The 27,628-nt window shown below is 42.5% G+C and overlaps 2 protein-coding genes and 1 long non-coding RNA gene across 4 annotated transcripts in view; 1 reads left to right on the top strand and 2 right to left on the bottom strand.

Moving 5' to 3' along the window:
• RHOJ (ras homolog family member J) overlaps window positions 1–6,839 on the top strand; it is a 76,769-nt gene extending 69,930 nt beyond the window's left edge. For both annotated transcript variants that reach the window (XM_045823655.1, XM_045823656.1), the window contains exon 5: window positions 5,865–6,839. In XM_045823655.1, the coding sequence (XP_045679611.1) occupies window positions 5,865–6,011 (147 nt within the window). In that variant the 3' untranslated portion in view covers window positions 6,012–6,839. The remainder of the gene's footprint in view (window positions 1–5,864) is intronic.
• Window positions 668–10,547, bottom strand: LOC123808803. Its single transcript, XR_006783832.1, has 3 exons — window positions 10,497–10,547; window positions 1,277–1,350; window positions 668–764 (listed from the first exon to the last, which is right to left on the bottom strand). It is a non-coding gene; the product is annotated as an uncharacterized LOC123808803 (long non-coding RNA).
• Window positions 10,548–19,992: 9,445 nt separating this feature from the next.
• On the bottom strand, window positions 19,993–23,884 carry GPHB5 (glycoprotein hormone subunit beta 5). Its single transcript, XM_045821928.1, has 2 exons — window positions 23,681–23,884; window positions 19,993–20,181 (listed from the first exon to the last, which is right to left on the bottom strand). Exons 1-2 carry the CDS (start codon window positions 23,882–23,884, stop codon window positions 19,993–19,995), a joined length of 393 nt encoding a protein of 130 aa, XP_045677884.1.
• Between the last annotated feature and the right edge of the window lie 3,744 nt (window positions 23,885–27,628).

The raw sequence follows: 27,628 nt of genomic DNA on the forward strand, positions 1-27,628 counted from the left end.
AGGCAACTAGACAGAGCAGCTAAGACCCTGGCTCTGCAGAGAGACAAATTCATATCTCGGCCATTTTCATAGTTCTATGGCCTGAGGGAGGCATCTAACCTCTCTGGGCATCAGTTTTCTGAGCTGCAAAGGAGGATGGTGATAGACTGGCCTCATAAGGCTCTTGTGGACGGATAAATTAGCTGATTTAACATGAGGTCTAGCTCAGCAAACTATAGTTGTCATTGAATCTGTGTTCCCTCTCAGACATGCCTGCAGCTGGAAAAACCCCTCTGCTTCTGTTCCTTCCAGTTACACACCACCTTATTCTGTAACCCACCCCCCGCTCTCTGCAAGGACAGCCTGGAAGAAGTACTGGGTTTTCTCCACTCATTTGGTCAGTGTGGGTTTGTCTGTTTGTTTGTTTTTATTTCTTCTTGTCAGATACTTGTATGTTCTCTACACCGCTGATAAATTTCCTAGCTTTGGGACAATAATTTTTTTAAGGAAAGGGAAAATCATTTTATGTAGCTTTTTATGAAAAGAGCAGGGTACAACAATGTATACATTAGGATATTCTTGTAAAATACCAGGATTAAGGAAAAGTAAGACTTGTTTTTTATATTGCACCCATTTGCTATAATAAACAATGACTGTAACAAGCAAGAAAACAAACAAACAGTAACAGCACACGGCTGCTGTCACAGTGCATCGAAGTCAAACCATCGTGCTGTGCATGCACCTCCGACTCACGCAGTGATGACGTCAACTCCTTCTCAGTAAAACTGGAAAAAAGATAAAAATTGTTTTACTCTTTGCACAGGACTCACAAAAGCCATATGGTTCCCACATTAATTTCAAAATTTTAGTTATTATAAAGTTATTAGGAAAGTGTTTTCTCAGTTTACATTCCTCAATCTCTCTCTTTTCTTTTTCTTTTTTGGAAATAAATCATTCTGGTGAAGGATGTTCCAGATTGCTGACACATGTATCTAAACTAGGATCTGCAGATCCAAACCCTTACTTACGGGTTCCAAGTATTTGGTTGTGCAGGTCACTTTGCTCCAAGGAGCGGAGGAACTCACTGCTATAAGAAAAGCCGTATTTCCTTGAGACAGTATTCCATTTCACATCTTTGTGGGTGTAAACAGATTTTTTTTGTTTGGGGGCATTTAGGAGGGAGGTGTTTGTTTGTTTTTTAGCAATCCCTGTAACCAGGCTGTGCTTTTTCCCCACTCCAGCACGAAACCTTCTCTCTAACGCTCAGAGCACTTGGTGCATGGTTACCAATACTCACCTTATAACTGGGTTTTGTTTCTCACACACATTTCCCAAATCATGTCCATAATCTGACTGCTACTCGTCCTGGAACTATGAGAACAAAATAATGTTATAATAACCCAGTTACACAGTAATCCCTTGATGTACCATTGCATTGTCTTCAGAAATGTCTGAATTGGGGAAGACAAGTTTGGGCTCCTCCTATACCACCAAAAGGCCACGTGTCACACACTGTCAGAGCACTGTGGGGGAGGACCAGTCAAGAGTGCACCGGCCTGTCCTGTGGGACCAGGCAGCCCAGAATCCCACAGATGAGTGGAGCTCAGCCCAGCTCTCCTGTGATTTCCAGAATCCACTACTGAGGCTTGCAATCATCCGTGGGGAGGTATTCTGGATAGAATGGCCCCACAGCACTTTCTGGGTATTTTTTTTTTGCAGGACGCCTGACAAGAGCTAGCAGATTACAAGCCGTCATTCAGATGACACATTCACTAGAATAATGTGCTTTTCACATGTGTTCATGTCGAGCATTGGACACAATCCCAACATGTAACAAATGACATTTCATGACACTGCTAGGAAAATTTTCCCTTTTATCCCTCTCTTGCATCCAACTGTTTTTCATTATTTAAAAAAAAATTATCTAATTTAGAATGGGAGTAAAAGGGAGAAAACTATACTTGAACAATGATTAAAATAAAATTAAAAAGAAATTATCTAATTCAAAGTTCAAGCCAAATTCAAGTTCAGTACCAAAATGAAAACCATAAAATGGATCTTCAAGATCTAATGTCTTTTCTTTAGGTAGTTTCCTTCATACAGTAATCATTCTTTACAGCAAGAAAAAAAAAAGTACATACTATCTAGACCCAAACAGAGCTATTTTATTTCATGCTTAGTTTTTTTGTGTACATTTTATGCTATTACAGTTGTCCCATTTTTTCTTCCCTCTCTCCCTCCTCCCTGCATCCCCTCCCTCCAGCATTCTCTCTCAACCCTTAGTTCATGTCCATGGGTTATGCACATAAGTTCTTTGGCTTCTCCATTTCCTCCCCCTGTCTAGTTTGTACCTACCATTTATGCTTCTTATTCCCTGTACCTTTTTCCTCCATTCTCCTGCCTCCCCCTCCATGCTGATAAACCCTCTGTGTGATCTCCATTTCTGTTCCTGTTTCTGTTCTAGTTGTTTGCTTAGTTTGTTTTTGTTTTTAGGTACAGTTGTTGATAGTTGTGAGTTTGTTGTCATTTTACTATTCATTGTTTTGATATTCTTCTTTTTCTTACATAAGTCCCTTTAACATTTCATATAATAATGGCTTGGTGATGATGAACTCCTTTAACTTGACATTATCTGGGAAGCACTTTATCTCCTCTTCCATTCTAAATGATAACTTTGCTGGATAGAGTAATCTTGGAGGTAGGTCCTTGCCTTTCATAACTTTTAATACTTCTTTCCAGGCCCTTCTTGCCCGTAAGGTTTCTTTTGAGAAATCAGCTGAGAGTCTTATAGGAACTCCTTTGTAGGTAACTGTCCCCTTTTCTCTTGCTGCTTTTAAGATTCTCTCCTTATCTTTAACCTTGGGTAATGTAATTATGATGTGCCTTGGTGTGTGCTTCCTTGGGTCCAACTTCTTTGGGACTCCCTGATCATCTTGGAGTTGTATGTCTATTTCCTTTGCCAAATTGGGGAAGTTTTCCTTCATTATTTGTTCAAGTAAGTTTTCAAATTCTTGCTCTTCCTCTTCTCCTTCTGGCACTCCCCTGATTCAGATCTTGGAATGTTTAAAGTTGTCCCAGATGTTCCTAAGCCTCTCCTCATTTTTTTTAAATTCTTGTTTCTTCATTCTGTGTAGTTGAATGTTTATTTCTTCCTTCTGCTCTAAATCTTTGATTTGAGTCTTGGTTTCCTTCCCTTCACTGTTGGTTCCTTGTATATTTTTCTTTATTTCATTTTGTATAGCCTTCTCTTCTTCCTCTATTTTGCATCCTTACTCAATCATTTCTGTGAGCATCCTAATTATCAGTGTTTTGAACTCTGCATCTGATAGTTTGGCTATCTCCTTGTTGCTTAGTTCTTTTCCTAGAGTTTTGATCTATTCTTTCATTTGGGCTATATTTCTTTGTCTTGGTGCACCTGTTAAGTTGTAAGGGGCAAGCATTAGGTATTCGCCAGCATGGGAATACTACACTGCTACATGGCACTGAATGTGTGGGAGGGGTCCAAGAGGGAACAATGCCACGTGCTCAGCTCTCAGCAAGCTTTCAGTCACTTCCCTCGCTTCCCTCAAGTGGATTGTGCCCTTTTGAGCACTGATTCCCAGGTGGGTGGGCTTGTGTATGTTCTCAGACCCTGTGGGTCTCTCCAACAAACTCTCCTGTGCGGCTTGAAGTTTATCCCACTGCCACAACCTCCCCAGATTTTTGCAGCCACAAGGTTTGAGGCTTTGCAATCCTGTGCTGGAATCCTGGGTTGTGCGGTCTTTCTCACCCCCCAATTCTTCCTTCTGGTTTATCTGCACACGAATGTGGGACCACCTGCTCCACCAGCTGCTGCTTGGCATGCCCCAGACTTACATACAGTTTGATTTTCTGGTAGTTCTAGTTGTTTTTTGTTTTTAAATTGGTTGTTATCCCTCTTTTGGCTGTGTGAAGAAGCAAAGCATATCTATCTATGCCTCCATCTTGACTGGAAGCTCCTGAAACATTATGCTTAGTTTTTATATCTGTGGGCTTTCAAATAGGTGGACAATATTATTTTGTTAATTGTCTACTTGATCAGCTTCTTGCAGAGAAACTAATTGATATGGGTCACAGTTACTGTCATGGAACAAGGCAAAGAACATACAGAGAAGAGACCAGGTGCTGGGTCTAGTTCTTTCACTTTCTATTTGAATATCCTTAAGCAATTCATGTTACCTTCTGGGGCTGTTCCCACTCTATTCTAAGCTGAACCACAAATTTTCTTTACTCCACACATTACCAAGTGCTGGCTGCTACCAAAGATATCCCACATCAGTATTTTGCTTGGGCCACAAATTATTTTAAAAATTGGGAAATAGTAACTAAAAAATGCAAATGTCCAACTCCTCTTGAAAAATACAAAGCTGGGCAATAGTGAACCAACATTACTGCATGGCAACAATTGCCTAAAGCTGAGTATGACTGCCAAGTGTAGAGGTGGTGTACACTTCACAGCATACCACAATCCCCACCTCTCCCTATTGCCTGGCACCAGCCCTTGGCTCATTCACATAAGCTATTAGCATGTGGTTTTGCTACCCTGATTTCATCATTTATCTGCTATGGTTTCTAGGAGTTCACCATCCAGCCACTCTTCTAAACCCGCTTAAATTCTTCAAAGTTATTCTTATAATGTGAAGCATATAATACAGCATTTCTCCATATATCCTAAATATTAAAAGGCCAGCAACAAACTGTTGGCCCAGACTGAGTTTGTGAGCACTAACAACTGCAGGTCTCCCTCTCATGAATTATTTCATGAAGTTCATTGCAAAACATGGCCTGCTCTGCCCTAGTGTTTTTCTAATGAGAATCTATAGTTCTGGCTTGAATCTCTATTATTTCTCATTAGGGTTTTGTGATTATCAGATATACCACAGTATGAAATCATTAAAAGCTTTGAAATAAAGCCCTAAGCAAACATAAAATATTTTATCCTTTAAATATGCATAGACTATTTTCTGACAAGGAGGGTGTCTCTGTCAATAAATGCATTTTACTAATTTTATTTTTACATGCTTTGGGTTTTATTAAGTGCTTAAAAAATGATTTTTAAAGTACCTTAAAACCAAATAATAATATCAATTGGATATTTCCTTGCTGAGAATTAGCTATTACAAGTGAATTTTATTCAAGAATAACCTGTAGAGTCCTGGCTGGCATAGCTCAGTGGATTGAGGGCGGACTGGGAACCAAAGTGTCCCAGGTTCGATTCCCAGCCAGGGTACATGCCTGGGTTGCAGGTCATAACCTCCAGCAACCGCACATTGATGTTTCTCTCTCTCTGTCTATCTCCCTCCCTTTCCCTCTAAAAATAAACAAATAAAATCTTAAAAAAAAAAAAGAAGAACCTGTAAAACTGTATCAGCCACTGTCTTTCTATATGTTTATCAACCAAGTTGACACTTTGCCTCACTATGTCCAGAAAGAGACCGATACAGTTCACTTGGACTGAATTTACACATTCTGTGTACAAATGAGAGGATGCTAAAACCAATAGGATACAGCCCAGTGGTTCACAAAATATATTGAAACCATATCACTCCTTTTCAATTCTCTATTAACTTTTATACTTTTATATTCTGATATTAAGAATACATGGTTATGGATCACTTTCAGAATTTATTGCTTACCAAGAGGGATCCAGAACCATCTATTGTTAATGACAGAAAGTAAAAAACATATAAAAATATTAAAAATCAGGATAGCAGAGGCAAAATGAAATGCAAAATATAAAAAGCATTATCCGAACCAACCCCCAGGTTCCTTGTAGAACAAGCACTTGGCCCGGTGGAGGGCTGACGTCACTGCGCTTCCCTCTCTGTCTTTCCTCTCACAGCCTCTCTCTCTCTTTTGTGTTGAAGATCGGAGCACAGTGCTACTTGGAATGCTCGGCCCTGACCCAGAAAGGCCTCAAAGCGGTGTTCGATGAAGCAATCCTCACCATTTTCCACCCGAAGAAAAAGAAGAAACACTGCTCCGCGTGTCACGGCTGCTGCTCAGTTATCTGAGGTGGCTAGAGACCCACCTCCACCCCATCTACAGGGGAGAATGGCAGCCAGCTTCCACAACCAAGTTCAAGCCAATCAGGAGGACATGACCAGAGAGGACGTCCTTCTCTGCCCCGTGAGCACCCCAAGCACAGCCCACTAGCCAGCCAACTGCCTCGTCCTCCCCACCAGCCAGAAGCATCCACATTGCACACTCTGCGAGAATGCTGAACCGGGGTTTCAGCCAGTGCCGCTGCTGACACGTTGGAAACAAAGTCAAAGCCTCTCTTGCATCTGTCCCGCCCATGAACGTGAGGATGATAGGAAATCGTCACAGGAAAACTAAAGGAGGCACTGGGTTCCTGTACTGGTAGCCTTACTTGATGACTTTTACAAAACACGGGAAAACAATACTACCCTCTTTTTCTGCATCTGCTATTCTTCCTATGTGTCTTACATTCATATGTATTATTTTAAGAAATTTACTAATTTCCCAGTTTACTCACGCCTTACAAATCCATACTAAATTAGTTTAACATGTTTTATATTCATTTCTATTTTCAGCCTGTTTCTACCAAAGCTATTAGAACCAACTTGTACCTCTGAATGCCTGACTAGAAGATATAAGAAAATGTTAGAATTTTTGGAAACTGCAGAGCCATGGATGGTTTTTGAACCCAGTTGAAAGAAAACGCTATCTGAACTGTTGCAGGTTACATTTTTGCCAAAGATTCACCCTAGAAATTCTCACGTTGATAAGTAGCCTTATTTTTTCTGTATTTTATATTGTCATGGTAAATTAGGAATGAACTGTGTTTAATAAAGTTGTATTTTTGCTTTTCAATCAAACTGATTGGAGGGAGAATATGGCACACTTATCTTTTTAAATATTCTTCATTCAGCAAAGTGACCTTTTCTTCCCCATTGCACCCCCTTTTCCTCCCCTGATTTCACTCTTCCTCCCGTGCCCAGCAAGAACCTGATCTACATGAAGGGTCTGGCCATGGGGCATGAAAAAGCAAGCATTTAAAAGTCCCCAGAAGGGAAGCAAGGTGCCTTAATTTTTCCTCTTGCTTCAACTGAAAGTACACGTACCCCCCACCCCCTTATCTGTGGTTTCCCTTTCTACGGTTCAGTTACCCATAGTTACTGTGGTCTCAAAATATTAAACAGAAATTTCAGAAACAAACAATTCATATGTTTCAAATTTTGTACTGTTCTGAGTATTGTGATGAAATCTTATACCATCCACCCGTCCCACTCAGAACATGAATCATCCCTCTGTCCGGCCTCTCCACGCAGTACACGCTGCCTGCCTGCCCGCCAGTCACTCAGGCGCCTTGTCGGTCATCAGATCGACTCTCATGGTAGTACAGTGCCTGTGTTCAAGTACCCCTGATTTTGTTTAATGATGGTCCCAATGTGCGAGAGTAGCGATATTGGCCATTTGGATGTGCTAAAGAGAAGCTGTGCTTCCTTTAAATGAAAAGGTATGTATAGGAAAAAAACATAACCTATGTATAGGATTTGGTTTCAGGCATCCACTAGGGGTCTTCAAACTTATTCCCCATAGATAAGGGGTTGGGGGGTGCTACTGTACTTTCTCAGCTCGCCCCATGTACGCTCCCATTCTTTTTACCAGCAAATGGCATTTTCCAAGTAGCACTGGTACTGAAATACTGTCCCTCCCTATTTCCCATAGTCATTGTCCAAAATGTGTATTTAGGGGCTAGATCTGTGAGTACAAAGCTTTGGATACATTTATCCCCTGTTTTCAAAGCAATGTGCTCCACAGAACAGGGACTTTGGCCTTGGGAGAGAAAAAGCCCTCAGGAAGCTTTTGTGTCCTTTCTCTATGACTCTTCCAAATATCCAGGGATATGTTATCACAGAGTAAGTTACTTTCTGGCTTTTAATTACAGACTGCTAAGGCTTCTAATTAGTCTCATTTGCTTACAATTATCCTAGAAACACCCAGGTAGGCACTTTATTTTTTATTTCAACTGCATAAGCAAAATGCCTCCCTGCAGCATGAAATTACACCAATTTTAGTTTAAGAATTTCCAGATTCGCACACCTTCTGTTAGAAAACTCCAGCCTCTCTAGTCCCTTCTGCCCCTGGAGGAAGCACATAACAACAGGAACTTATGGTGGGAATCTTCTCTGTCAAGGCCTTCCACAACACGCCCTCAGTGTGCTGGGGTGTGTTTGTTTTTTTGGAATTTCTGAATGTGTTTTTTCCTCTTTCACATTTCCAATACTATTTCCCTTCTCCCCCATCTAATTGCTAAACATTCTCTTAAATACTCTCTCTCACACACACATGCACACACACACACACACACACATACACACACACTAACCTAAAAGAAAACAAGTTTTGTAAGTCAAAGCCTGACAAGAAAACAAGACTTTCTGCCTTTGTAAATGGAAATCAACCATGTATAAAATATAACTCTGCAGAGGTTATGAATTCCTCCTTTACAAACAACAATGAACAGTTAGTTCTGTAATAAATGAAGTACTGTTAGCCAGTTTTCTTACATTATTGCATGGTTACATCTTGCTAGAGGGCCGCTCCTCACTTTTCACTGATATGGATGGAAAATTGAGAGCAGGATGTTTGCTCGGCCAAGGAGAATCATCCAGATGTGTACACTCTACAGGCAAGTGGTCCCCCAGGCCACCACCTCCCCAGTGGCCCGCAGAAATTAACTCGTTCACAGCGGGAAGGTCGCGCTCCTTCCTGGAACCAGAACCTGGGGAGACTGTTAGTGTGTGGGTAGAGCACAGGCTCCTGGAGCTCCCAGGAGCTAACTATTGAATGCAATAATGAAGAACAAAGCAACCAAAATGAGTTAATTTCATGACACCAAATTAATCACTTATCCTGTTTCATGGCAAGATATATTGGTTCATTTCCAGAAAAAGTGTTTTCTGCCCTAAGGTTGAATACAGTGATATCCTGAAACCCAAGATAAGAGACATAGAAATCTGAAGACAGGTCCTTCAATGGTCTACACCATTTTCCAAAGTCAAGAAAGGATAACCTGATCTCCATTTGAAGGTAGAGTCTTAACGTTTTGGAGCTAGAAGAGACCTCAGAAACTATAGCCCAATCCCCTCATTGTACAGATGAGAAAACTTAAACCTAGATGGGTTAAAGAAGACATTTTGTGACAGACCTGGGACAGATCTCAGCTTTTCTACTTCCCACCTAGTGCCCTTCAACTCCATACTACATGGTTATCGCATACAGTAACTTCGACTTTGTAGGTATAATTACTGGAATAGCATCTGTTTTTCCTATAGATCCCAGCCACATTTCAAACACACAACTTAGGCCACTATAAATATAATAACCGATCAAACTAGTAATAACATGGAGAAAAGAATTGACACGTGACATGCCTAGAATCCATAGTATACAATGTAATATAATCCCAATTTAATTACACAGTACACAGAAACATAATCCCAATCTAATAATTCAGATAACTAGTCTGACAGATGTTTTTTCAATTAGATGGCTGGTTGTTTGGTAGAATTAATGGACTATTTGGGCTATTTTAAAAACACAAAATACTAAAACATAAGTCAAAGCCATGTTAACAGTAAGAAATCTGGGCTAATTTCTACAAAGAAAAATTATACGCAAAGAACAGTTACTGAATAACTACAATTAACTACAGCAACCCTAAACCAGGAAGTGCCAAATTGAGAAATGAAAAAAGAAATCATGTACCTATGCCGAGAAGGGAGTATTAGTCCTGAGACTTCGATAATAACGTGTCTGATCATGGTATATAAGGAACCGTGAGGAAGATTCTGGTCTGTAAGTGCCAGATGAAGTGGATGTAACCATACACAATTTTCACAGAATCACCCAAAAGGAAATAAAACTTAAATAGTAGTAAAGGAGCAATCACAACCACATTCACAATTGTAGGAGAAAATTTAAAAAGTTAAACCCAGAATTTAAAGCCAAAATAAGTCATTATTTAGAGTGTTAAGTTTTTGTGAGCAATAAACTTGTAACATGGAGACTCTTCAAGAAGAAATAATTGATGTGGAGTAATAATTTAATGGTGTAGTATTGCATTCATAAAGGCAAACTCATCCATGAGACCAAAGTGGTGGAAGATTAGATTCTGAGGTTTTTGCTTTAAAAGAATGTTTGATTCCATGCTGGAGACAATTATCTAACCATGTATGCCTTTGGTTTTAAATCTACCCCTATGTTTGGATGCCAGAATGCAAAGCGTTTCCTCAACAGAGAAAACCACGGGTCACCAGTTACCCTCTTAAGAATCATTGAGTAGGAGTCCCAAGTACAAATCGGGAAACTCAACAAACCATTTTCATTTCAAGGACCATTAGGAACGCAGAGAAAAAGAGAAGGTCAGGGAAACCCAGTTTCTTAAAAGGAAGGTAGGTACTTTTGTAAAGGAAACATGTAGAGAATGGAGAGAAAACTAAAGCCACACACAAGGCAGAAACACATACCTGACCATTCTCCCAGAGAACTGTACGTCCGCCTTGTCCCTGAGGCACCGCGAACAAAGGAGGATGCTAATGCGAACAGCATTTCACATTTCCCGGTATCTACGCAGAGGCAACCAACAGGGTTAGCTGTGTGATAGTCCTAGATAATTCTGCCTCATGATTCATTAAAAATGGACAAAATTCTTCTTCCTTTTTTTTGGAGGGGGAGAGGGAGGCTCTTTAACAGCATGTAGCAGGTCATCCCCCTCACACTTTCTCTGTTAACACAGAACAGGAAGTGAAGGGAAGCTTATTAAGAAATATGAGTGAATAAATTATTTTGAAAGTTTCCTTGGGGGTGAACATAATGTAAAACCTGAAAAGGATGACTTTAGGATATCTGGAAAGACAGTTCCTTGTATGAACGATATTTAATCATCTTCAGTGAAATGTATCTAAATGGCAAGATTGCATTTAAAATGCACAGCAGCAATAATGGAGTGCAAAAACATGAGATAAAGCAACCATTTGTGGTGCTTCCATGGTCAGCAAAGACCAGGAAGGAAATGAAAGGGCCAAGCTCTACACGAGGTGCTCCAGGCACAAGGGGCTTGGCCCTGCTCCTTGGAGAGTTCTCTGGGTTAGGGCGGAATGAGTCAAGGAGGGTTTGGCTCATCTCTGAGGTCGTGGGATGCAAGTTCATCCACAGTTCTTGGCTTTCAACTTCCAGTACAGGAAATTAGAGTAAAGGATGCCTGATTAATCTTTGTCACAATCTATTTTTTCCCTCCTCAGGGAGTATTACAACCCAATCCAGAGTCATTCTGTGCATGTGTTTTCAACATGTTCTACTCTGGCGGTTTCATCTTGTTCTGTGTTCTCTGGTGACTCAGAAACGTCATGGCACTCTCTAGCTGAAGAAACGTTGTTGCATTTTCAGCCATGTCCACCAAGCCTTCCAGTGTGTGCAGTTACCTTTGGTGAAAAGTTCTGATGAGTGTCTTAGGGGATATGATGTCTGGGGCAATCTGAGGAGAGGGTCCCCAAGGCCCAGAACTGAGTCCCCCTGGAAGCCACCATGGCACGCTTAGCCTCCCAGGGACCCTGCACAAGTCAGTCTCTTGAGTTTATGTTTAATTCTTTGGAGAAATAATAGAAACTCTTTCATGGCAGAGTGACATATTTGTGGCAGCTTTGTAAATACACACTTAAAAATATCACCACCTACCAGGTTTTAAATCAATTATTTTTAAGGAATTGGATTTTGTCCCTCCCTAGAGAAGCCATGGGCCAGGAGATTAATAAATTGTACACTCTTCTCATCACCCGGCTTGAACTGCTTTTTGTTCCGAGTGAACAGTATTGCCATTTGAGTACACTCAGCAGAATCTCACCCCAGCGGAAACGGTCCGTGTTTCCCCCTGTGCAGTCTGCACAAGGGAAATGATAGGACAAGGGAAGGAGGGCTAGCCTGCTCACAGTTGGCTTTCTTGCAATCTGTTTCCTAGGTCATGACTTTTTAATGTATACTTACCATAATTAATGGAATATTCTTTCATGTACTCTTTAACTTTGAATTTTATTTTGTGCCATATTCTGACTTTTAAGTCATGTGTCTTTTCTCCCACTGTCACTTCTGCTTTATCCAAGGATGTCTAAAGCAGCCAGTCAAGGAAACTGCCTTCCCCGGGCCTCTGTTAGTTAGAACACGAACATCGTCTAGCTCTTTGCTACTCAAAGTGCGGTGCAGGAACCAATAGCGTGTGTATTTCCCGGGACCTAGTTAGGAGGACTAGGATAGTATCTCAGGCCCAGTCCAGACTTAATGAATCCAAATCTGCATTTTAAAAAGGCCCCAGGTGATTTGTGTGAGCATTAAAATGTGAGAATACTGATCTGTGAGACACCCAGACATGCAGCGCCCTGAAGAAGAGACCAGCAGCTTCACTTGACTCTCAGATGCTACATTTTGGGTATTCCTTAGGCTAATATTTGAATTGTTCACATTCACAGGATGGATAGTAAGGCTTTCAGAAGTCCTTTCTTTTTCCTGTCATGTGCTGCCCAGCTGCAGAAAAGGAAAAGGCATATTTTGGAATCAAAAGAGAAAAGCAGCATCTGCTTGGAAAGATCTGCTAACTCTGAAGGATTGAATAATTCTGTTCTGAAAGTCTTTCTGCTGTTTATAGGGGAGGGAAAAATGCCCCCCTAGAATGGCTTTCCATGGAGAAATAAGGAAGATTCACATTGCATGAAGTTATAAAACACAGATAAAACAAATTTCTGAGGCATGAAACTTTTGGTGAAGCTTCACGAAGACACCGTGCCCTAGACACCGCAGTGAAGATGGACTGCAGACAACATGTCCTCTGAACAGGGCATTCTGCAGATTTCCGTGTGTGTGTCCTAGGCACAGACCGGAGTTGTGTTCACTTATTCAACGTGTTTTTGCCAAACATCCCAGGGAGCCAGGCTTTCTTTCCCCACACACACCCAACCTTGTGTACAAGAGCCCTTAAAAACGCGTACACATGCGTGCACACATTAAAGCCTGTCATCTACTTTGGGTTCCACTGTTGCTAAAGAAGTTCTGAAGGCAAATCATACCTACCTTCAAACAAATAAAGAAAGCGCACAAGGGTTACCATTTTCTCTGTACCTGGCAACAGCAGAGTAAGGACCTGCTGTCACTGTGCACACACAGTCCTTAAGGCACCACCCGCTCTGGGAAGGACCACCTCTGCTCCCTGAGGCAGGCTGCCCTTTGCACTGAGGGCAGTTCTGACTTGGGTAATCTCAGTCAGGTGTCTTCCTTCCTACTCTAGGCTCAGGAATGCACGTGTGCCCAAGACACCTTTAAACTGAGAAGCTTTTAACCTGGGGCAGCTTTTTTTTTGTTTGGAAGCAGCATGGCTACCCAAAATGGCTAGCATTCTTGGAAGGGTTTAGTCAAATCCAAAAACAGAGTCTTACCAAAGATTATTTTCATCATCGCAAATGCATCCCTGATTTCTTGCTCATAACCACTGGCGCAAGCTGCCAAAAAGTGTTTCTTACACCAGGGACTGCCTGTCCACCTACATCCTGCACGGCACAGCACACCCTCATATTCATTGTCTTCCCCTGGCCACAGGATAAAGTCTGTTTATCTTCTTCCTAAGAGACAAATAGGGCAAGAAAACTTGCATCAATTTTCAATCTCCCTTCAAAATTCGTTTACTTGTGATTTTTTAAGTGTTTGATTCGCCATCTTTTTCTTGCAACAGTAACATGAAATCCCAGTGCCTCTGAGGGCCTCGCTTCATCTGAATAAAAACGTTACTGAATGAACCATCTTGAAATAATTCAGTGCTACACAAGAAAAACTCCTGATCAGAGTCGACTTGCTTTTGTTTCCCCACCTGTCTACAGTGGACAGCGTGGAGATTGGCATTGAGTGAACTGATGCTACATTAGTTCCTTTTGGCTTTGTCCGGAAGTTGGCTTGGGTTTTGTTAATGCTGAAATTTACAGCCGATTTCAACTGGACTCTGTTTCTCATTAACTGACACTTATGTTTCAATGGGGAGATGTTTCAGCATTAGCTTCTGAGTTTGCTCCAGCAGGAGCCAAAAGCTGATCAAAATCTTCCTCTTAAAAACATTTCCAACATCTTTTTAAAATGCTGAATGTCTTAATTCCACTCAGTAACATTGGCTCCCCCCAGATATTTCCGTTTCAATATGCAGATTCCAAGAGGGAAATGGAAGATGGAAGTTTAAAGCTGAGATCGCCTTCCTTTGAAGGTACACCTCAACCATGTCAGTCTTCCCAGGGATCTGCTGGAGCAGCAACAGTGAGACCAAGAAAACATGATTTGTTCCTGCATTTCCCGTAGGAAGAACTTGCAAATGAACAGGATTAAATTTCCATTTTAAGTGCATAATTCTGTATGTATACTTGCTCAAGATAGACTGTTTATGATGCACCTATATCCTTCACTGTGTGTACATAGTGTATTCTAAGTGAATAGATACTCTTTCAAGTGATTTTAAGTTGTATCATGTTGTTTGAGACTCGGGGATATTTGCATTTATTCCTTGATGGAAATCCTATTTTAAACATCAATCCCCCCCCAATAAGTTACCATTCTCATTTTAGTAATATTGATATTATTTGTTAAAGCAAAATGCTTTTTCTTTCTCTTTTGGGGAATGTTTGGTTGGTTGGCTGGCTGTTGGGAAGTTGTTTTATTGGGCGTTTGAATAACTTTCCAAAGCCCCAGTTTTTTAACCATCATGTTCAAAGCATGTAATTGATTCTGTGTATAAGGAAGCCTTTTTTGTTTGTTTGTTTTTTGTTAACTCAATTATGCAGTGTGCTAAAGAAATGGCACAGCTGGAGGAACTTAGAGTCAAATATAAAGCCACAAAGCTTAGGAAATGTTGACTTTACTCCTGATAATGAGGACCTGGAACAGAGAATAGAATAATCCCTCTAACTTTGTTACAAGCCTCCGCCTTCCCCTACCAATTACAGCGCTTTCACGCGCTCCTCTTTTCTCATCCTTTTCCCATTTCTCATTGCTTTCCTGGACGTCACCACCTCAGAGGGCTTCAGCACCCCTTTGCATACTCGATGTCACAACCAGCCATTGAGCCAGGATCTCTCCGTTCCAAGTGCAAACAATCACACTCATTTAAAACAAAGGGAGATCGCTGTAAAAGAAATACCAGAAGATCCACCTTGCAAATGAGGACCAAACTTCCAGTAAACTGTTTTGCTAGTAGAAAATGTCAACAGATAATAAAATTTGCAGAATTTGCTAAAGCATGGCTTAAAAGTTACTTCTTAATAATTTAATGTTTTGAAGAAAACCAAAAAGGATAAGGTGCACATTACTTTTAAGAAAACATCTCCTGAATAAAGAAGACAAGCAGTCCTTGGAAAACTTCATGAAATACAATTCATTTTACCAATGCTACATTATTTTCAATTAGATATATAGTTCATTTGTTATCTCAGGAATATTTTTATTAAGTTAAAAATCTAATTAATTGGAGGGGTTCACTGGGTCACTCAGCAGAATTTGGCACTTTCCTGGTGCCTCATTCATTTCCTAACCAATGGGAGAAGGGAAATGGAATTCAATCAATGGAGCTAATAAACCCAGAAGTAGAATGAATTCTGAGAAACTATATTCTTCATTTAAAAATGCTCATAGTGGGGAAATCCAACTTCTCCTTACCTTTCGTTAACTGCAAAAATAAACATATATCCAAGAGTAATGAGCTGCTGAGAGTTAGTTTTATCCAGAGCTCCCCTCAAAAGCACTGAAGCATCATTCTCCTGCACCCTGAGTTCACCTTACCTGGGAAACGAGGCGCAAGAACACCACCTTCATCTCCGCAGCTGTCTGAATTTCCCTTTGAAGCTCAGCTCCTTTTCACCCTCAGTCTCTCCTGAAGTAAGCTTTGATTTGAGCTACAGCAAAACATTGCCTTCCTACAGGTTATGCAGGAAACTAGAGAGGAGTTGCAATGTCCATTAAACAACCCAAGTCTGCATGAGCCAGGTCCAGAAGGAACTGCAAACGTGCTCATCAATGGTGAGAGCGAGGCTGACATCAGTAAATTCAAAGACTTCTCCAGGCAGGATTGACTTGGAAGGAGCACTCCAAAGAGCCAACGTGCTCCCATGGGGAGAGTTGGGTTCTGGGTCAGGGAAACCTGGCCTGTGCTGTCCATCAGTTGTCTGCTCTGGGGCAAGTTACCTGGTTTCATCATCTGCAGAATGGTAATAACAATGCCTAAGAGTGTAGTTGACACAAGAATTACAAAGCATTAATATCAAGAGTCCTGCTTTTAGTAACACCCAGAAAAGGTGGCAATATTTATAACTTTTTTCCCAAGCACAGTGCCTTGCACAAAATTAGAGTTAATAAATGTTTGTAGAAGTGAGAGAAGTGGGAGAGAGAGAAGGGAGGAGGAGAAAGAAAAGGGGAAGACAGAAATTTGAAAAGATTCAAATTTAGCACCAACAGACATAGTCTCCTCCTTTTAATTAATAACTTTTTGGTTATAATATGTATTTCCTGTAGAAGTGTTTTGAATACCATGGACTAGGTACAGCCCACAGACCCTACCCATCAGAGTCCCCTGGGTGCCATGAGCTTTGCTGCCTGGTACAGCAATTATGGTCGCCTTGTGTCTTACAGCTGCACATCACCACCTGGTCTCTGTTGTTCCAGACCCCTCCCACTTCCACTGACACCAAGGAGCCTAGTTTCACAGCGGTTTCTCCTGACACCAACCTCCGTCTACAAAGGACAGCCACTGTGCAGCTTTCCTGCGATGTGGACACCCCTAAGCGGCACATTCCTTACATTGCTTTATCAAAGGGCATGCGCACCAAATCCGCCAGATGACCATAGCCAGCTGGTGGGTTCTCTGGTCTCATGTAATAAACCCATTCTAGAAGACCAACCTTTCTGAGCCTTTTGTCCTCAAAAACTCTTCCAGGACAGTTCTGGCATCTTCTATTCATTAATGCAAGCCACCGTTTTGCCCAGGCTTTAAGGTGTCACCCAATAGTGTATAGGGACTAGATTCAGGTGTTCTTACGAGGACATGAAATCCTGAGCATCGGACAATGTCCCCATGTGACTGAACTCTTATCCAGTCTTATACTCTGACACCCTCTCTTCTCTCACCCCAGTCTGACAACCTCAGATCCACTCCCAAGTTCATTCTACTGGTCACTGTGTACACTAGTCAAGTGACAAGGCAGCTTCAGTAGAGAATCCCAGCCCTCCCATCACTGGGAAGATCCTTCCCCAGCCAGGTCTTCCTGAGACTTGACCCCAATTATCCAAGTAGAACCAACAGGGGTTGTGGGCAGTGTGTGAGGAGGGCAAGTATGACCTTGGAAAGCGTCCTCCTGGGATGAGTCCTCAGCCAGGTCTCCAAGCACGGGAGGCTGGTCTCTGGCAAGGTGACGTGGCCCCTTCTGCGAGGGAAACTCAGCCTCATCCACTAATTGTCCCCATTGCAGGCCTCTGTGCCCCACTCCTTCCCCAGGAGGCCCTTGGCTTAAGTATAGGAGATGGCTAGTGTGGTGGGTACAGCCTTCTTAATAATTCAGCGGCTCTCCCAATTAGGCCTGATTTCCAGCTTCAGGAGAAAAGAATCTCTTCAAAGTCAGCTTTCATACCATGCCCCGAGTGCTTTGATTGCACTTACCAGTCAACTAATCCCATAGTCCTGGTGGTTACCATTATTGCACACCTCTCAAATGGCATCATACTGTGTTAGCCAGTACCTACTTTTTTTCCATGTGTATCCCCTCCCAACCCATCACAGTAATTGAGATGCTGCAGCATGCCTCATTGCTCCCACGGCCCATAGCACTGCTGGGGGCAGACAGCCTCACTACGCTTCCCAAAAGATAGCTATGCCGGATTTCATTCTTTTGCCCCATAGATCCCTCTCCACCCTTCTGCAACCTGCTTCCCAGGAGGCCAACGTGTATGGACAGAGTCAGTGGGCTCCCTCGCTCTCTGCCTTCCCATTGGATTCAGCAGAAGATCCGGGCAGGGGAGCAGAGTGACACTGGGGCGCTGCCAGCCTCCCTCCCCACCAGGCCTCAGGTGGTGTTGGCTGCATCTTCCTATGCACCCCTCTCCTACAAGGCTCTCTGGGGTCTGATAGTCACACCCTCTTCTTGTTCCGTCAGCCTAGGGCTGCCCATTGCTCCTAAACAAGTGTTCAGACGTCTTTCACAGCCCCTGTGGGTTTCCTCATCTCCTCAGTCCCCCACTGCCCTGTCTCATTTCCTTCCCATCAGGACCCTTACTGTCAGGACCCTTACAGATGCTGGGTCTTTCCTCAGACTCTGGCAAGCCCTTATGAGCTCTGCCAATTTCCCCTAACTTTCCTTAAGAAGCAGGCCTTTCTCTCAAAAAGTCCTGAGGGATGTTCATAGGGATGCATTGAAAACACTCGAGTGGCGTGGCCCAGTATCACCCCCTGTCACCACCCACTGTCCCAGCACAGGCCCCCAGCACTCAGCTGCTTTTCATGTCAGAGTTGACTTTCTCGCCGACCAAAATGGCTCTGCACTAAAGGTTGGGCTGGGTTTTGCTCGTGGTCTTTGTTCCCAGATGCTCCCAGTCCTTGACTATCAATCCCAATTTTGCTTTATGTTTTCATGGGGACTCACTGGTCCGTCACTCAAGGAGGACTCCTGGGCTCCAGCTGTGATGTGCTGGGGGTAGGAGCACAGGCAGGAACACTTTGGGGACTCGTGGTACCCAGCCAGCTCTCCATGTCCCTTACTAAACATGACGTCCTAAGTTAATGTGTAAGTAAAAATAACCTTGCAATTCATTTTTAGAAAGGCTTGTTATTGTTATTCTAAGTGTATTAAATAAGACCATTTTGGAAAGTTTTTATGAATTCAAAAGACAGAGGACATGCTTTATTGGCATTAATAAGATTCTCCTGGCATATTGTGGAAAAGGAACAAGGTTAATTTCAATCCCCAAAATGTCAGAATTACAGACATTTGCATAGCATTAGAGTTTGTTTTTTAAAGTCACAGAGAATCAGCTGCTGTAAGGTTTTCGAGAGGACAAAAGCTATACAACCACAGACTTTCCCCTAAGCTAGCAATGCAGTTTTACCCCTTACAAACTGTAAAATTTCTGAGTTTAAAAAATTACAACTACAATTTAAAATATGCTAAATGGGAAATGCCACTTGTGATTCATCATTTTGGGCATTGCTTTGGGAGAACATCACATGAATCCACAAACATGAGTTTAATTTTGTAGGTTTCTAAGTGTAAATGATAGCTATAATTACAATTTCTGTGAGATTTTTATTTTAAAGGGACCTCTTTGTTAAGGATTTTAAGGGGACTTAGGGAATTCACTTAGAAAAAGGATCACCCAAATCGAGACTCCTTTCAATTTGAGCTACTATTTCCCTACCTTTTAAACGTCTGAGAGGTCTCTGTCTCTTGTGTAGATAATTGCTCCATTAAAAGGAGAAGGGAGTCTTCCTCTAAGGAAGCTTGCAGTGAGATTTGGGGCGGGGGCATGAGAATTAAACATGGATTTCATTGATTTCTGGCCCTTTGGTCATAAATCTAGTGGGAGACCAGTCATTAAGGAGGACATGAGAATTTAAAAACTTTCCAGACCCATGCCTAATTATACCCAAATGCATTTAAACCATTGGCATATTATAAATCCAAATTGGAGGGTGACAGTGTTATTCAAATTATGTTCTGAGCTTCAAGGTAAAGAAAAATTAACTTTGCGGGTTTGTGAACTAGAGAATTATTTTAGTGACGGCACAAATATTGTTTTGCATCATAGCTTATGTTTGCTGCCTCTGGGTCTCGTGCCTGAGCTGGACCTAAGGGAGACAGATAACCTCCTCCAAATTAAAAAGTCCTTGAATCCAGGGGTAATAGCTGCTGGTGCTGCCCATGCCGGTGGGTCTGTGAGGCTCACGGCTGTCATCTGTGTTCTTCAGATGGTCTCACACTCAGTGGTGGCCGTGGAGCAAGCCCCGCAGTCACAGCGGACAGCCACGGGGTAGGTGTAGAAAGGGTCGACTCCGGGGGCACAGTTGGGCAGCTTGACGGTCACCTGTTTGGTCTCGTTGTAGGTACAAACTCGATGGTGGGCTTCGATGTAGGGGGGCTCCAGAATGGGCTTCTGTCCCCACAGGTGAAAAATAGGAAACCCGTTAGAACAACGATTTTCAACTGGGGTGCTATAGGAGTTTTTAAAACTACCTGACTATTTAGTCAGGGGCACTGACCTCTTTTCCCTTAGATTGTCAAATAAAAAAACAACAACACCCAACACAACAGTAGCCTCCCATTGTGAGTGAATCAGAATCATACCATCTTTCTTTGTCAGATCAGCAAAAAGAATACTTTTTGGGGTGCTGCAGAATTTTAGTAGCTTATGTGTGCCATGAGATGAAAAAGGTTGAAAATTGCTGCATTAAAACATACTATCCTGCTTCATTTTCTTGATACCATTTATTGCTATCAGCAATCAACTCGTAATTCATTTGTTTGCTTGTTCATCTGTCTCCTCCAAGTAAACAAACTCCTGAGGTCTCAGTTTCTCATCTGTAAAACAGTATCCACCCCAGAGCACCATTGTGGAGATAAGGTGAGATGGTCTATGTAATGCACAAGGCCTTGCACCCAGTAAGTGTTTAGTAAATGTAATCTATTGTTCTTATCAGAGCAAATTAAAAAATATGGGCACGCTGACTGATGTGGCTCAGTGGACTGAGCACCAGCCTGCAAACCACAGGGTTACCGGTTCGATTCCCAGTCAGGGCACGTGCCTGGGTTGCAGGCCACATGCCCAATAGGGGGCGCTTGAGAGGCAACCACACATTGATGTTTCTCTCCCTCTCTTTCCCCCTCCCTCCTCCTCTCTAAAAATAAATAAATAAAATCTTTTTAAAAAATAAAATTAAAATTAAAAATATGTGTGACGGAGGTCTTGGATGAAATTCTTCAATGAAAGGATTGTATAGAAAAGCTTAATTTAACATCAATTGCTTTCTCCTGCTTCTAAGGTAGTATTTCACCCTTACTCATTTTGCTTTATGTCCTTTTTCCTCAGTAATCTGGAATCCTAGGCAGGGTTGCCTGATAAAATACAGGATACCCAGTCATATTTGAATTTCAAATGAACAACAAATTCTTTTAGTATAAGTCTGTTGCAAATGTTGTGTGGGACAAACTTATACGAAAAAATGGTTGTTTATCTGATATTCAAGTTTAATGCACCATGGTTTTATTCTGTTTGGGGGGGGGGTTTGTTTGTTTTTGTTTTGTTTTGGTTTTTGTTAAACCAGGCAACCCTAAACCTGGGCCATGAGTAAATGCTTATTTTCAGCAACAGTTTGACCTTCAAAGTAAATGCAGCCACTTTCTCACCATGAACAATCCTATTTTCAGGCACGTTCTCCAGTTAAGTTACCAAAAATAGTGCTTTATATCACAGAAACTTTTGGATTGCTGGGGAAATGAATCACATTCTTTTATTTATTTTCTATAAGTAACCTCCCTTTTCACAGCAATGAAGCCATCAATAAAAGCTAGCTAACATGAAGGAGAATCTCGCTGTCTAATGGTCTTGGGGCTTTAATTTCTCCAGTGAGAACATAGTTCCTGACCTCCTGTGGGTGACCATGATCCAATTAAAGACATTCATCAGTTAATAAGGAGAAGAGAAGATGGAATTAAAGGAAATGGTGGGGTGAGACATGGGCCCAGAAAGAGCTCCAAGTAGCCCAAAAATGAACTTCAGGCAGAGGGAGGCGCCAGCAGGCCAAGCCCTGAATATGAGAAGGTGTCCAAGTTCCCTGAGTATGTTTGATGTCAAGTCACGACCACAGTATCTTTAGCAACTAAATTTTCATTTGGCTACTAGGTCTCAAGCCCTTGATGATGCAAAAATAAAGCTAACTTGCTGGAGCAGTTTCATTTAATTTAGAAGTTTCATCACCATAACTCAGTTCCTTCATGGGGCTATAATTTTATCTAAGTGATGGTAGATTGCTCTCTGAGTCCCTGAATAGGAAGACATTTTTCCTAATGACAGTGACCTCTCATGGTGTGCAAGGGCTTCTAAGTTGGTGTTGATTAGGCTAGAGGATAAACATCATAACTCCAGGTAGAGGTCAGTCCCATATAATTAACCAGGTGTTTATGATTGCCTGGTTCATGCATGACTTTGACAAGAGCTGTAAAAGTTGCAAGAATTAATCTCTGCCCTCAAAAAACTTAAAATTTAGGGTTGTAGAGTGGGCAAGGAAGTAAGACAGAAGATAGGGTAGAGTCATGGAGTCAGAAAACCCTTGGGAAAGGAGTCAGTTCTGTCATCAAAGCGTAAATTTGATCATGACAGATGGAGATGAGAAAGGATACAAAAAAAACCCAAAACTGAGATTTCATGAAGGGTGATGAATAAAACTTTTCAAATCAATCTGACAAGGACAGAGCTCAGAATATGTATAGTCGCTGAGAAAAGAGGCAGACGTCATATTGCTAACAACTTGACATTCAGTTATTGAATTTGCAGTCGTGGGTGGCCATGAAAGATTTTTGAGCCAGAAGACCAGATCAGAGCTGGTACTTCATTAGTAACCAATTAAGGGCCCAGTGGGAAGAGTCAATGGTCACTCTATGTTGTGATTTGATGGGGTGCTGAATGGCCCTCTCTCTTCTCATCCAGCAAACACATCTTCACCATAGCCCTATAAGGTTCTTTTCTATTTTTATCCCCAGTTTAAATGCAATGCCTCTGAAAAGGCTGAATGTAATTCAATAATAATGGAACAGAACCTCAGAATGGACATCACATGGAGGGTTAGCAACAGGGGAGTGGGAGGAGGAAACAGGGGAGAAAGGCACAGACAATAAGTAGCATAGATGGTAGGTAGAAAATAGACAGGGGGAGGGCAAGAATAGTATGGGAAATGTAACAGCTAAAGAACTTATGACACATGGACATGAACTAAAGGGGGGGGAATGTGGGTGGGAGAGGGTGTACAGGGTGGAGGGGAGTGAAGGGGGGAAAATGGGACAGCTGTAATAGCATAATCAATAAAATATATTTTAAAAACTAAAGGGACTTAACAGATCTGTCAGTGATAATCCCTGAGGCCCCCAGGAATTTGGGGGCGGGGCTGTAGGAGCAGCACGGAAGGAGGGGCTGAGGATGCCCCTCAGCTGCCATACAGCCCAGGGCCTCTCTCTCGGGGCTCTGTCACAGCAGGAAGAACACAGGGAAGAGTTCTGGTTCCATGCTTGAACCAAGAATCATTCCTACCTTTCCACTGTGGAAATAAATATGACTCTGCAGTCACTTACCCCTCGGATTCCTCCATGTCATCTGTAAAATGGGTAGAATAATAGCTCATCTTGACTCCCAGAGTTGATTCCCAAATACACAGACACCATCCGAGTAAAATTATTACTTTATCAATGCATTTTTAGAGGGGCAAGGTCATGTTTCCTTCAGATATTTTTGGAGCATGCCTAATAATTGTTATTTTTTAAAAGCCCACAGGAAAAGACAGATGCCCTAGCTTTACCTTATTCCATCAAAAAAGTGAACATTCAGGAATCACACCAAGTCGCTGGCCCTGAAGGCCCTGCCACAGGGCCAGTCTCAGACTCACCTCCCAGGTCTCACAGCGGCCCCAGCAGGCATCAGTGGTGATCCGAAGGCCCCTGCAGCCTGGCTTCTTGGCCAGGAAGGTGAACTCCCTCACGGCACAGCCCACGAAGGTGTGCAGGTTCCCGCTGGTGGTGCTGAGAACACAGCAGCAGCCAGCCAGGAGGAGGAGGGCCATGGGGCCAAGGAGAAGGTATGCCAGCTTCATGCTCTTCCTCTGGGGAGGGAAAGCAAAGAGAGTTGATGAACAGATCCAGTTGTCCTCCAAGGGGCAGCCAGCACAGTTGCTGTCAAAGGGACCTTGCTCTTAGCATTCCAGAAGAAATGAGCCAAGAAATTGCAGATGCCCACAAGCTCCAACACAAGTGCCCAAAGTTTTTTCTAAGTGACTCCAATATGGATTCCATGGACCCACTGTGCTCACTGGACACCTAACCCCCCACGGGCATCCTCAGGCTTTTCCTCATTTTGGCCCAACTGCTAGACTTGGCCTGGGTGTTAAAAAAAGCATGCTCTGATGGTCTCTTCAAAATGAACACAAAATACAAGTCACATCAAAAGTAATGCATCTCCTAATATAATACATGAATACACACAAATCATTTTTACTCAGATCCACTGTATTTGGTGCCACATTACACGTTTTCTCAAAATTACACTTTCAGAGTTGTAGGTGGGGAATTAAGGTGTGGAGGTGGGTAAATAATAATTGTATGCCCACCTGTACTGTTACTAACCCAACCCTCCACACAGCATGGATATGCACGAGATACTGTGAAGCCTGGCACTGGACTTGGTGGCTGTCTGTAATGTGTTCTAGCCACCCTAAAATGCCTCTGCTCTATGCCTCTGCCATCATGGCACCTAGTTGTGATTCAATTTAAATCCAAATGATGGAAAGCACCAGAGGCGTTTAAAACATAGTCCCACCCTCCTGTTAAGTTCTATCCTCTCTGGGTCTCGGCCACATCCTGTGCTTTTTCAGAAGCCAGATCAATCCCTTCATGCTCAGCCCACTAGACAGAACACACCTGGATGTCAAAGTGAGAGTGGACATTGCATTAATGAACACCCTCAACTCATTTTTGCTTTAGAAAGCTGCAAACTTATTTATTTCTGAATCTGATCTCCCAGGCCCTACATCCAACCTGTCACCTCACCAGGGCTCTTCGGACTTCCCCTCAAGAAGAGTGAAGTCACAATCGCAGAGGCACACTTACCTGATCTTGCCGGAGCTAACTCTTCTCTTAGAGCTCACACCAGCACCCGAAGTCCCAGCAAGTCACAATGAGTGATAGAAGTTTGCTCTGGGTAAATGTCTCTACCCTCGGTTACTGGGCTGCTGGACTGCTCAAATATATAGGAAAGGTCTTGTAAATCAAAACAAAAGAGAGGCAGATCCTTCCAGGAACCTCTAAACACATCAAAGACCTGGGATATAAAGCAGGTCTCTATTTTCCAAAACTGATTCACCTAAAGGGTGTTGTTTTGTTTCTTAACATCACCTGCTGAAACAGAAAGTTACCTTGGAGGGTGACATAATCTTAGGGAAACAGTCAAAGGTAGTTCACCCAGCTCTCAGGAGAACAAATGCACTGGGGCAAGATGGATTAAATTTTCCTCTGTGGTAACCACAAATTTCCTTCGAGACAGGAGGCAGTCACTGGTAGCTCATGGCAAACTCACTCCCTTCACTCACAACACATTTCAATACATTGAAAAATAACAAAACAATAATTCTTCCTGGAAAGAACATGGGATCACTACCTGAAAGGATGGAAATCACAGTGAGAAGAATCAGTTTGAAAGCCTTAAAATGAGCTAAGGATTAGATAATATTAACAGCACTTGGAAATGAATCATATAGGAAAAAAATACCAAGATGTTCAAAGTGATTTATCTTCCAGCATGGGAATTAAGACATTTCATGTCTTCTACATAGGTTTCAGAATTTTTCACATTTTCTACATTGAGCAGGCTTTGGTAATAGAAAGTCAGTTAATATTGATACTTTTTAAAATAAACTAATAAGTACACATTTGTGCTATATGCAAGATATGATAGCTGGTTCCTAAGAGTCTAAACTAAGAATAAAATAATATCCTTTATGAGGATGGGACTCAGTTCACATTCCAATCTGCATCAGCAGCATACAAATGGATCGAAAACCTCGTGCTTGCAACATTATTCTGGGTGGTCTAAAAAATAAAAGAAGCAGACATCATCCCTGCCCTTCAGAGTTTACGTATCACTGTAATAACGCCATAGCCAGAGATGGCTAAGATGCCCATTAAGTGGGCAAATGATACTAAATACAGAAGTTAAAATATTCCCATTTCCTGCAAAAGAAGAAGGTGTTCTTTAAATAAACATGTGACTCATTAAAGGTTTGACTTTTTCAAAACATGTAATAGCCCTCAGTGAATCCATCCCTGTATCATCAATATACCTATTTCTAGAGTCAGATTATTATCGTATGTGTTTCATAGAAAATTGAACTAGGCTTGGAATAAAGGACTTTCTTCAGCGCTTCAGCCTGGGAACATCATAATCAGAACAGGGGGTGTGAGGGGACAGACTGTTTACCTGGTGTGGTCTCCCAGCCTGCTGGGTCTAGAGCCAGCCAATCAGCAGTGAGCTGCCATCCTGAGCCAGGTTTCTGAAGGAAACTATTGGGCCCTTTTAGATTAGACCTGAAACATACGGACTTGTGTCTGAAACATCACAAGATAAAGAAACATAACAAATGGAGGCCAAGAGTACCTTTCTTATACAATCGCTGACTCCTTTATATTGCAGCTTTGGCATTAGGCTTACCCCCTCCCCATCAGCATTAACCTGATGATAATGACCATGTACAGTCACTGAGCACCCACTACGTACCAGGCTCCATGGAATCCACCGTGCTCTTATACATGGTATCTCTAAGTCTTACAGCAATTCTGTAAATCAATGATTATTTTCTCCTTTTTCCATTGGGAGAAATGGAGGCTCAGTTATGCTGTCATCGGCCTTCGATGACACTGACGATGGCAAATAGGTTTGCTTCACCCCTATAACCAGTGGCAGCCGATTGAAAGGTGCTGTCCAGGACACTGTGTTAAACAGGCCTCTGAATCCTCCCCCAGTGTGGAGGGCATTGGCCCGTCAGCTTCATCGTAGGCTAGAAAGGGGAGTGGTGTGTGGATGCCAGCCCTTACACTGTGCCACCCACCTCTCTGTAGGCAGAGTGAGAGGCTGCCGAGTGCGTCAAAGGCTCCTTGAAGCCCTGGTGCCTCTAGAATATCTTGTCACCATAGTCTGTACATCTCACACTTTCCCTCCCATCTCCATTGACATTTCTACCATCAAAGTCACTGTCTTGAGGTAACAAACAAAGATGTGGGCAGTGTCTCCAAGCACAGGCCCTGGAGAAACTTCTCTCATCTTGTTCCACTATCATCTTTGTATAGGTTCATTGTCACTTTGGAGGGTGCGTCACACAAGAGACAGGTTCTCTAGGGGTAAGGAGAGGAAAGAGGGGGCATGGGTGAGCAATCGTCTTGAGGTCTGAAAGAGTGCGACAGAGAAGGAGGCGTGAGCTCAGTGCCAGTGCCTCAAAGGGATGAAGGGCAACCCCAGACGGGGGGCCCGGCGGCACACACTGTGTGCAGGAGGTGGAGACACTGCCAGAGCCTGGAACCACCCCCCGCTACCCCGGCTTGGCCACGCTGATTCTCAGTGGCACAGCTTCCTGTTTGGCCACGCTGGGAAACTCACTTCTCTCAGCCTTCGCTTCCTCATCTCTGACGTGATGGATTTGACCCTGTGATCACAAGGTCCTTCTTCGCACCAGAATGTAAATGTCTGCAAACCACTTTATGAAATAACAAGCTAAGGGCAAGTCAGATGGAGAATCCAAAGGTTCGTATCATAATAAAGCCATCCTGATCTGTGTTCGAATCTTAACTCT

The sequence above is a fragment of the Phyllostomus hastatus genome, unplaced genomic scaffold (genome assembly GCF_019186645.2).
Source record: "Phyllostomus hastatus isolate PE091 unplaced genomic scaffold, TTU_PhHast_1.1 phas_scaffold_501, whole genome shotgun sequence".
Lineage (NCBI taxonomy): Eukaryota > Metazoa > Chordata > Mammalia > Chiroptera > Phyllostomidae > Phyllostomus > Phyllostomus hastatus.